General features: G+C 37.0%; 1 protein-coding gene across 3 annotated transcripts in view; it reads right to left on the bottom strand.

The window, feature by feature from the left end:
• Col14a1 (collagen type XIV alpha 1 chain) overlaps positions 1–12,136 on the bottom strand; it is a 197,498-nt gene that overhangs the window by 122,437 nt on the left and 62,925 nt on the right. For all 3 annotated transcript variants that reach the window (XM_069991329.1, XM_069991330.1, XM_069991331.1), the window contains exons 7-9: positions 10,942–11,061; positions 8,817–8,981; positions 4,493–4,654 (exon numbers count right to left, since the gene is read on the bottom strand). In XM_069991329.1, the coding sequence (XP_069847430.1) occupies positions 4,493–4,654; positions 8,817–8,981; positions 10,942–11,061 (447 nt within the window). The remainder of the gene's footprint in view (positions 1–4,492; positions 4,655–8,816; positions 8,982–10,941; positions 11,062–12,136) is intronic.

The following is a 12,136-nucleotide window of genomic DNA, read 5'->3' as shown; positions in this document are numbered from 1 at the left end:
TGGGATGGGACTAAAAAGGATCATAGATGCAAATTTGTTCAAAGTACATGGTGTTCATGCATAAGAACATCACAATGAAACTCCCTCATACTACAAATGTGTGCTAATTCAAAACCAAAATAATGAAAAGACACTGAAAACAATCACTAGGAAATGAAAAGAAAGAGTTTCACTTTTAGGATTTCTCAGTCTTTAGAGGCACTTACTTGAGTGGACTTAAACAATCATGGTAATGTGAAAACCCCTCAGTTTTGAATATCAACGATGACCAGGAAGTATAACATACTTTCTGGTCAACCACAGGGGTGTGTGTGTGTGTGTGTGTGTGTGTGTGTGTGTGTGTGTGTGTGTGTGTGTGTGTGTGTGTGTGTGTGTGTGTGTGTGTGTGTTGGAAAAGGCTAAGATATAAAGTAGTCTCAGTCTGAAACTCAGAATAATTTGTTCATGATCCTTCTGCTTGGATGTCCAATTCCATCCCAACAGATCTAGACGTGAGAAGAGAAAAAGGGAAATAATGAAAGAGAGATGGACATAAGCAGAACAGAAGCATGTCAAACTCTTGCAAAAAAATAAGGCATGAAAAAACACAAGATTATTAAAATATGCCACGCCTTCCTCTCAAAACACATATCTGGCAAACTAGGTAAGAGGCCAAGCATATTGTGAGAATCAGGAATTTAAAATCCATGAGGATATAGATTTAGGAGGGTGGGGAAGGGGGTACAGAACTCAAAGGGAAAAGGGTGAAAAAGTTCAGCAGTGGAGCTCACTGGACATTAAAGAAAGTGAACTATACAACTTGTGGGTGGAGACAGGAGGGAGGGACTTGGAGAGACTGAGGGAACAGAAGATACTGTATGAATGGAAATGTAGTCATAATTGTAATCCCTCTGTACATCACCTCTATAATAACAATAAAGTTAATTAATTTGTTTAAATCCAGTAGGACTTTGTTTCTATATATGACTGAAAATTTTTGGAAATTATATACAGGATAACTGTATGAAGGCAGAGGAATTGAAGAGAAAAAGGTAGAAGGCTAAGGGCCACTACAGGATTCATGTAATATCACAGTGGTGTGTTTCTTTTTGGTCTTCTACTTGTATATCTTAGAGATACATGAGAAAAAGCCTTTGGCAACCTAGAAACAACAATAGATGAGGACAAATGGTTTCCCAACAAAGCCTGCTCTCTCTAGCCAAAGGACTAAGAAAAAGCTGGCCTGCCAACACAGAAAAGGCTAAAACAGGAAGCCAAAACTTCCACCCTGTCTTGGCTATAACATCTATCCTCATTCCTTCATCCAAGCAAGAGTGATAATAATAAATCCTTCCTATCATTTTTAGAGATGTTAGTGGAGACCACTGGAAGGGCCTTCCTGGAACTCTACCTCCACTTGAGGTAATGGGGCATCCATTCCTCTTCTTGCTAGAATAGTATCAGAGGAGACCTGATGGTGAGTAGGAATGTTAACCACTATCCAGCAGTAGGAAGGCCACTCTCACAGTACTGTCAGTACAGGCTCTATGGAAAACAATAATGCAGGACTCTTGCTCTTTTAGTAGGGTTGTATTAGTGGAAGGCTAGTAAGTAGCTGTCTTCTTCTAAAAGATTAGAGACAGAAAAGCAGTAACTTGGACTCATATATCTATCTAGCAAAATGAGAATGTGTCTCTGCTTCCTCCACCAAAATGGTATCAAAGAAAGCCAGTTAAATCAGAAGTCACAGCCATTTTGCAATACTTGAAATGCACACTTAGAAATATCACAGAAACAAACAGTAAGATTAAAACTCTCAACAAAGAAATAGAAAGCATTAGCCAGGCACCAGTGGCTCATGCCTGTAATCATAGCTACTCAGGTGGCTGAGATCTGAGAATCATAGTTCATTGCCAGCCCAGGCAGGAAAGTCCATGAGACTCTTATTTCCAATTAATCACCAAAAATCCAGAAATGGAACTGTGACTCAACTTGGAGAATGCTAATCCTGAGCAAAAATTCTCAAGCACTGAGTTCAAGCCCTAGGACTGGCACAAAAGAAAATACAAAAACAGAAAGCATTAGCAAAGATGTAAGCAATATTTTTTAAAAACCAGGTGACAGTTTTAGAAAAAAAATTAAAAATTTTTAAATTTCTTTTTGACTGAATAGTTGGCTGGAGATGTGCCTCAAGTGGAAGAGCACCTACTTAGCAATCATGAGGTCCTGAGCTCAAAATTTAGCACTCTTAAAAAAAAATTTTAAAGGAAAAGAAAACCGGAATAACTGGGCTCAACAGAAGAATGGAGTGGACAGAGAATAGAATCAATGAACTTAGTTGCTAGAGCAATATAAATGACTAGATGTGATTAAAAGCACACTTTAAAAAAAAAACTAATGGAGCCTCAACAATATGTGGGACCATAACAAAATACCTAAAATCTGTACTGTCAGAATCCCAAAAGAAGAGAAAGTAGTGCTGTGGAAAGTTCTTGTCGAAATTCCTGAAATTTTACCTTGAAAAATTTTGCACAAGGCAAACTTCTGAAAAACATAAGGAACAAAATCTTAAAAACAGTGGGAGAGAAAAGGAGCTTTATTCATAGAAGGAAAACAATGTGAATGACAGCAGATTTCTCATCAGAGACTGTAGAAACCAGACGGAAATAGTAGGGTCACATTACATAGCATGGATCACAGTGTGCAAGACAACCAAGTTTATCTCTATTTACAAGCAAGGAACATGTGAGCAGTGAAATTAAAAATACATTGAAAAGCATCCAACATTAAATACTTAAAAGTAATTCTAATAAAACCTATATAGGACATAATTATGATCTCTCTCTCTCTCTCTCTCTCTCTCTCTCTCTCTCTCTCTCTCTCTCTCTCTATATATATATATATATATATATATATATATATATATATATATGTAGTAAAAACCACAAAATGCTGACTGAACAAATCAAAGAATGTCTAAAATATTAGATTAAATGTGGATCAGATGTTTCAGTAAAGAAAAAAATGATCCTTCTTCATTGATCTTTGGCAATTGATTTTTGATCACTGATAAGTGACTTAATGTGATTCCTTTCAAAATTTCAGTGAGCTCTTTTGTAGAATAAAGATTATTCTAATCTCTAGTTGGAAGAAACAAGATCTAAGAATGAAATAAATTAAAAAATTAAAATAGGGGACTTCACATCTAATTTCAAAATTTGTATGGACACAGTAAGTCAAGACTATCTGATAGTGGAAGAGAGTTAGACAAGCGGACCTAATAGAGCAGAAACTAGCAAGTCCTGAAACAAATCTACATAATCATTGCTACATAATACTTGACACACAGAAATGTTCAACTAGAAAATGGACAAAACACAGGAGGAGATATTTCACCAGAAGACATACCGATGGAAAAATAAGCATGTGAAAAGATAGCCAAACTCATTACCCATGATAGAAATAAAAAAGAAAATCAGTGCTGCTCACTCTACATGTGCCAGAATGGCTAAACTTTAAAAAAAATGGTAACACCAACAATTGTTGGTGAAACAAATGTTTCATAGAAACCAGACTACTCGTCCATTATTAGTGGAAATGTAAAATGCGACAACCACTCTTAAATTTGGTGGGGTTTTTTAAGGAAAACTAAACTAGACATGTATGCAAGTAGGATATGGTCCAGCCATTGTACTCCTGGGCACTATTCCAGGGAATGTGTGAACTTGTGCTCACTCAAGAGCAAATACACAAATCATCACAGCAGCTTTATTTCACAGTAGTCCCAGACTGGAAGGAATCCAGATGTCATTCAATGTGTGAATGGTTAAAGAAACTGAGTGACATCCTTATCATGGACTACAACAGTGCAATATAAAATGCAGAGCTGCTGACTCACAAAAGAAGTTGAGTGTGTCTTCAGGGGATCTTTCATGAAACAAAAAATTAACAAGCTTCAAATGTTTCATACTGAATAAATTGATTTATATAATACTTTCGAAGTTAAAAAAGAAAAACAAGAAATGAAGACCAGATTAGTAGTTGTCAGGGTTTACGGAGAGGACCAAGAGGGAGAAAAGGGAGGGTGGTTAATAACGGGCAACATAAGCCATGCTAGTGATGGACTTGTTTTGTATCTTCACTGCATCAATGCTCATGCTATGCTGGTAATATCATACATGGTAATATCATACCTTTGGGGAAAACTGGTAAAGGATACACGATCTCTATAGGTATTATTTCTTACAAGTGCATGTGAATGTACAATTATCTTCAAATTAAATATTTGGTAAATAAAAAAACATGTTATAAATGTAACAGAGTAGAGAGAATCATCCCCTGACACAAAGCCAGGCGATATCATGCTCCCTGTGGATTCTGATGAACCAAGTCTTCCTAAGACTTGAAGAAAGGAGTTGTAAAATACCTGAAACTCAGGGAGAATGTTCACAGTCTCTGAAGCCCTGGCTGCACTGTGAAGCCCATGTCCCCGGCATGCCCTGGCCTCTGTTACCTTTGATCTCCTTGTCTTGTTCTTCCACCCGGGAGCACACAGTCCTTGTCAGACTTTCCACCACTGTGTGCATCAGGTCAAACTCTGCAACATTGTACACGTGAGTGCTGTCAGGCTCAGAGGCGATCTCCTGCAGCTCATTCAAGTCTGCATTTTTCACCCCTGGCATGGAGAACAACGGGAAAGGTGGTGACATTCACACTTCATTGAGAGGAACTGAAACAGTGGATGCAGTGAGCATGATCTGACCCAGTCAGCCTCCACTGCAGTCAAAGCCTTTTCTTCTTGTTTTCATAAATGATGACCTCTTTTTCCTTTTTAAAATAGGCACATAATGTGGCACCTTTGATCCTAGGAGAAGGGGGTATCAAGGGCACGGGGATCACTTGAGCCCAGGAAATAGAAATCAGCCTGGACACCGCAGCAAGGTCCCATCTCAATAGAATGAATAAATAATGAGCATGTGCATAAAATTAACTGAAAGTAAAAACAATAGATAAATTCCATATGTAACAGAAAATAAGAGCCCTAATTCTCCCTAATATGTATATAGAAACAGCATATATACAACAAGGTAACTAGCAATACTATGGGCCTGTGTCTGTCTGACAGCTTGATTTTGAAACTTCCACGTCCAGAGTACTTAAGTTACCATCAAAGGTAATAGACTTGGATCTGCTGAAAAGCACTTGCTACTTCAAAAGGACATGTTTCAACTGGGTGTTGGTGCTTCCTTCCTGTAGTGCTAGCTACTCAGAAGGTTGAAATCCAGAAGATTATGCATCTATAAAATCAGTTTGCTGATTTAAAAAATATTTCTAAAATTAAAAGTATATATATGTATATATATGTATATATATATATATATATATATATGAAACGATTATTATATAGCACTAAGCCAAACAACAGCACTTCCCTCAGAGATTAAGGGTAGTTTTTTTTAACATATTCAAATACCATTTTCTATCTAGTGACCACTGAAATTTTGCTAATGTAAATAGGGGAATTGCACAATATCAGTTGAATTCCATGACAGCAGGTCAAGCACAATGCTAAGGGTCTTCAGCCTAGAAGGACACTGAGTAGACCAGAAATTCACATTGGACAGGGCTTTCTTAGTGTGCCCCATGCACTATACAAAGTGTTTTGTGGACATTAATTCATGTAACCTTTAAGACCGCTAGCATCCTGCCACTTTGCTGGTGAATATACATGCACAGAGTTAATTGGCTCACTCAAGGATGCATGGCTCATGAGTGAACATCTGGAGGCACTATATTATAGCACCTCTCCAAAGGTGGTATGTTAGACTGAGTAGAGAATGTTAGAAATACAAAGGAGATGCACACGGATGGCAAACAAGGAACCTTTCTCTTCATAAAAACCCCATTATTTCAATCATCTCTGGGTATTATAAGCAGGTACTTCAGACGTAAGGAAGAGAGCTGACCCAGGGCAACATGAATCACTCCTTAGATGCCTGGCTGAGCTGATTCATTTATCTTCCCATCTCAACATTTTGAGTAACAAAGCACCAGTTGTCTCTGAACTATGTGCTCTAGGAGGTTAGAAGATAATAAATGCTTCTGCTTTCCAGGTAATTTCCAGAATGGGCCAAGTCACATTTGATGAATTCATCTAAAGTTTTGTTTAAAAAAAAACACCCATTTTATTATTAACCAAAGCAGAGCAGAGAATAAAGCCACATAAATTAATCTCCCCTTCCTACCCCCCTCCATTAATTTAGCAGTTCCACAGAGATTTCCTTTTTGGATGAAAGGATTAAAAACATCTTTTTCTTCCCTGAAGGACTTTAAAATACACATTTAAATCCCAGCATTGATATAAACTGTAGTCATAAGCTTCATGGCAATAAAGCTTTCTAGTATCAGTCTGTCAAAACTCAAAAGCTTGTACTCAAGAATAGTGTAGGAAAGATAGTCCTTACTTAGATAGTCTTACTCTTCTCCTTCTCTCTATTTTTCTGCAGAAAATAATTTGACTACTTCAAGTGCATGGAGAAGAATGGAAATGACCATCATGATTTGGAAGGAATGTGTTTAGTAAGGACTTTTCTTTGCCTAACTTGGTGTTCTAGCATCCACCACAATGACTGGCACATAGTACATAATCAAATATTTCTTAAGTAAAGCATTCTATAACCCACATTGTGAGTAGCAAATCTAAGAATGAGTCAAAGGAATTTTGTTTTCTCTCATTGATCACTCTGAAAAAAAATGTAGTTTAACTTCAAAGTAATAAATGTTAAAACCAAGCAATTCTCAAGACCAAGCTTCATAGTTGACATGAAAGTCATTTGGCTGATTGTGCATTTAAGTTCCAGGAATGTATTTAACAGCTTTCTGCTCTGATTTGTAGTGTTGGGTTTTTTTTTGCCAATTTCTGTGGTAGAAATACCTGTGATTCATTTTGTGCTATTAATATGAGCTGAGCTCACAGATGTAGGTATGGGGTAAAATGTGCCCAATTGGCTCTTGCAACTGGATGAGCTGGTTCCTGCATTGCTTTGAGGTACAACAGCCACCTTCCCTTCCACAAACACATGCACACAAAGGAGTATGGATATAACTCACTAAAGCAAAACTTGCTCACAACACCTCCATTTGTTTTGTGGCTTTTTCTGTGAATGGTTATATACTGGTCACAGCTATATCACTGCATGATGACACTCTTCATTATTCAGAAAAAAAAAACTTCTCTTTCATGAACATTTCAGAATCTTTTCATGCACCAAATCATCTCACAACTACAGATTGATACTTGTTAAATGTCAATTGCTATGTTACAAAAGAGGAATGAGAGCTGAAGAAGATGTAATCTCCCCTACACTGACTCATTGTTTAGAGATGCTGCCAGGATAAGAAAAAGAAAGAGAAGAAAGAAAATAGGTTTTAAAGCTTTTGCAATTGTTCTCAATACTTGGCTGAACAGTGGTAAGAAATAAACCTCACCCACCCACCCCGCAACCCCCGCCCAAAAAATGCTACTCAGAAAACTTTTCTGATTAAATAAAATGTGCAAAACAAGAAACTTTGCAGCACTTTTTCTAAGAGAAGATAACAGCAACACACATGCAGGAGCTATTCAAATAGGTTTATCATCTATTGTCAACTCTGGAGCATATTTTCAAAGTACAGGCACGGGTACAACTTTAACATAATATACAAGTTATTAGCCTTCTCCTCCCTACTTAGTAGGACTAAAACAGATCCCTAGAGCCTGCATTTTTATACTGTATCCAGAAATGTTTTTCCTAGTTGGTATATAGCTCCAAGGTGAAGACTATGTTTTTGTAACAGAAGAGCTATGTCATAGAAAATACATGGAGATGAGATCTAACATATTTTTTGGTCAGTACTGGGGCTTAAACTAAAGGACTGAGCACTGCCCCGAGCTTTTTTGCTAAAGGCTAGTCTTCTACCACTTTGAGTCACTGTCCCACTTCTGGTTTTTAGGTGGTTAATTGGAGATACAAATTCATGGACTTTCCTGCCTGGGCTGGCTTTGAACTGCAATCCTCAAATCTCAGCTTCTAGAGTAGCTAGGGTTACAGGCATGACTCACTGATGTCCAGAGTTAACATATTCTTGGTAAGTGCAAGAACAGAAATAAATTTTACTTGGACCAAAGATTGTTAACAAAAGAAGAAATTAAACACACAAAAGCATATTGAAATGGACCATTTGTAAAAACCAATTTTAAATGTCTTTGGATGCTGAGTTTGCTGTGACATTTTAATTTTAAAATTCAGTAGTACTTTAATACTGAATAATAGTGATTACTTTAATACTTGAGGGGAGTAAACACCTCAATCAAAGAAAGTTGAATGGAGAATATTTTGTAGTTGCTCTAGATTATGTCATAGGTGTTCTTTCCCACAAAATGAATAGTATCATTTATAGAATCCATTTTAGATCACTAATACCAAATACTTGGAACTTCATGTTTTCTTTTAAAAGCTGAAGGAATCAATTCCTGGAAAACAGTAAGCTGGTTCTCCCCTGTATAGCTAGAAAAGGAAGCCCTGACTAATTAAAAGGTAGTATGTAGAACATGCCTTTGCATGTTACTTCATTCCTTTCTAAATGTTTTTATGTCTGCTATCCTGCATAGGGACCCTGGCCTAGAGTATAGCAGTCCATGTCATTCTCATTTGAAAGGCAAGGACAGAAGGTTCAGATCACAGGTCTGCTGTGAGATCCTGGTCTCTGGTTTTCCAAGCAGTAGACTTGGCATTGCTTATTGGCTTATGAGGTGTGTCTATGCGCATAGCAGAAACCAGACCGTAAAGAACACCTACCAATGGCAAACAGTTCTACACCAGACTCACGAAGGTTTCTGGATGGTGGAATAATATCATCTTGGGATTTTCCATCTGTGATTAAAATGCCAATTTTGGAGACTCCAGACCTGGATCCTGCTTCTGGTTTAAAGCTATTCTCAAAGATGTAGCTCAAAGCAAGACCTGGGAGAAAACAAGGAAAAATAAACAGAAACCAGTCATCTCTAACTTTTTTAAAAAGTCCTCTAATCTTGCAAAATGTAACCACATGATAAGTAACTTCTTGAGCTAAAAGAGTTTTTATTAGATGTGAGCTTTCCTCATTATATTGACTAGCTCTTGGCCAGATCTGATAACAAGAAGTAAAATCCAACAGAATAAACACAATAAAAAAATGATTGAAAACTGCATTGTTTCAGAGAACAATAGATGATCGTGCATTTTAGCTTTTCCCTCATATTTCTTTTGTTTTTCTGCGTATAGAAATGTAGCAGTAATCTCTGTATCAGTATAGTTTAATATATTTCAGTTCTTTGAATAATAATATACTTCTCTTACATGTATCTTTCATGATCATTTTGGTTTTTAAGACTAAGGGCAATATTATTAAAGTAGTGATGTTTTACTATTCAGTGACTACTTACTAGGCATTAAAGTATCATGGAGTGTGTTAGGTGATAGAAATGTAGAGAGCAATACTTGGCCTTGAAGGCCATTTTATGGTGTTAACAACAGTTTATTTTATAACTTCTATTTAGGAAGAATACTAAATTCATTCTCAACAGATTTTAATAGATCATATATTTTAAAATATATGAAGTTGAATAATTAATGATGAAACACACTGCTAGATAATATTGCTACATTTTCACTTCCCGTGACATTCTAAAGAACCAAAATCAATCTGCTCCTCTCTTCCCTTCTCTCTCTTCTTCTCTCTCTCTCTCCCTCCCTCCCCCCTCCTCTTCCTCAGTACTCTCTTTAGAAACAGTGTGGGCAGATCAAAAAAAAACAAAATTATACTCAGCCCTTTAAGGCAATTTCCATCCAGAAAGAAATGAGAAATGCTACAATATTGATATAAGATTTCCATTTAGCAAGGTTATGCCATTAAGAAAAATTCCACCAGATTGGGTGGGAGGGTAGGGAGGGGGACGGATGGGAAGGGATGGGAAAGGGAAACAAAGGAGGAGGCTACAATGCTTGATAAGAAATGTACTCACTCACAATAAAAAATAAATAAATATTTTTTAAAAAGAAATGTACTCATTATCTTGCCCATGTAATTGTAACCCCTCTGTACAGTATTTTCACAATAAAGAAAAGAAAAGAAAAATTCCACTAGATTGTGCCTCAGATTGGCAAAAGAATCATCAAGATTTGTTTCCAGTGGTTTATTAAAACATCATCAACTGCATCTTCATTGTTGAAGCTGTGCATCTATATCACATGCCTGTGGAAGGGAACAGCCTGTTCAAAGGGGAAAATCAATGCAAACAGCACTTGGGGTATAGCTTATTAGCAGAGGCCCTGGGCTGGTGTATCTTATTAACAAGAGGCCCTGGGCTGGATCCTCAATACTAGAAATATACATGTATGTATGTATGCATGCAGGTAGGTATGTATGCCCACATGTACACAAACTTCTCATTTTTGTACTAGGGATAATTATAATATAAATATCTTTCCATTGATCATTTATCAAAAAGACTTGTGAGTCAAAGATCCACAAACATTTGCAAACTGTAACTACTGATAGAATAAGGGCAAATAAAAAGACTTCGTTAAAACTAAGGTGTAAATTTGTTTTCACTTAAATGACAAGATACCCGGATGAGGAAAGAGGTGAAGAGGAAAGAAATGAACTGACAGTGCTCAGACAGCTTCTAAAGGCTACTGGACCATCACTGCTTTATTTTCTTCTAGCCCAACCAACCCCTTCAGGGACACTAGAGTCATCTAGAAAAGAAAAATGAGGTGCCTAAGTTTTAACACTTACTGCTGAGTTTGAGAAAAGAGCCTCCAACAGTTAAGATGTTGATTTTGGTTGAAAATTACTATAATAGTATGCTAAGTCAAAAACTAGCAAACTAAAGTAAAACAGCTATTCTGTTGCTGAGAATGTGCACTGAACACAACTTACCTGTTAGTGTATTTCCTCCCTTGTATGGGAGGTTTCGGACAGCATCAATAACTTCCTCTTTAGTGCTAAAAGCATTCAAGTGCCATTCTATTCTGGGGTCACCGCTATACTGTGCAAGACCTGGCAAAGAAAGATAAGAAAACACACTAGAAATGATGTGCTACTCAAAGATCTTTGTACCACTCAAGGACGTTCAAAGTTGAAGGGCCAAATTGTAGTAACATTCTTTTCTTTGTCTGACTCTCTACTTTCAAAAAAGACTGCTAGCACCAAGCAAGGTAATCAAGTTGAATATACTTAGGAGTGGAGCAAATGTACAAATTTCTAGTCATTTAGAGGTTAGCACTGAATTAGGTACTTGATACTTATTTTTTAAGACATAGTCATAAGGATTACTGGCCTGAGCCAGCTACTCAGGAGGCTGAGATCTGAGGATCACAGCTTGATGCCAGCTGGGGCATGAAAGCTTGTGAGACTCTTATCTCCAATTAATCACCAAAAAGCTAGAAGCTCAGGTCCTGAGTTCAATCCCAAAGACTGACAAAAAAAAAAGAAAACAAAACAAAACATATTCATTAATACAAATAAAAAGTCTAGATTCATTTGTTTATGCTTTATTAAACATAAAATGGAATAGACATAAAATATTAAACAACATTCTCAAAGGAATGGTTTTCCCAAATGGTTATTTAGAAGTTAGCCTATTAGATTTTATATAATAAAGATGTATTGTATATATGTGCATATTTTATATATATATATATATATATATATATATATATATATGTTGTACAGGGAGACAATTTGCGGGGGGAGGAGGGAGGTCCGGTCGTGAGGCCTGAACTCTGGGCCTGGGCGCTGTCCCTCAGCTCTTCAGCTCAAGGCTAGCGCTCTACCACTTGAGGCACAGCGCCACTTCTGGCTTTTTTCTTTTTGCTTAGGTGGTGCTGAGGAATCGAACCCAGGGCCTCATGCATGCAAGGCAAGTGCTCTACCACTGAGCCACCTTCCCAGCCCAGGTTGACAATTTTTTATCTTCTCTACAATTAATTTGGCAAAAATTGTCTTGTATGGTAAAATAATTTCCATTTTGTTTAGCATTTCCCTAGATTCAGTGTTTCTTTTAAATAAAACCTGCTCTGTGACAAATTTTTGAACAGGCTATAATTTAAGGTAGAATAAATACTGATTGACC

This window comes from Dipodomys merriami, unplaced genomic scaffold (assembly GCF_024711535.1).
Source record: "Dipodomys merriami isolate MVZ:Mamm:240054 unplaced genomic scaffold, mDipMer1.0.p SCAF_4, whole genome shotgun sequence".
NCBI lineage: Eukaryota > Metazoa > Chordata > Mammalia > Rodentia > Heteromyidae > Dipodomys > Dipodomys merriami.
Note: the sequence above shows the minus strand (reverse complement) of the source record. Positions and strands in the feature narration are given on the sequence as shown.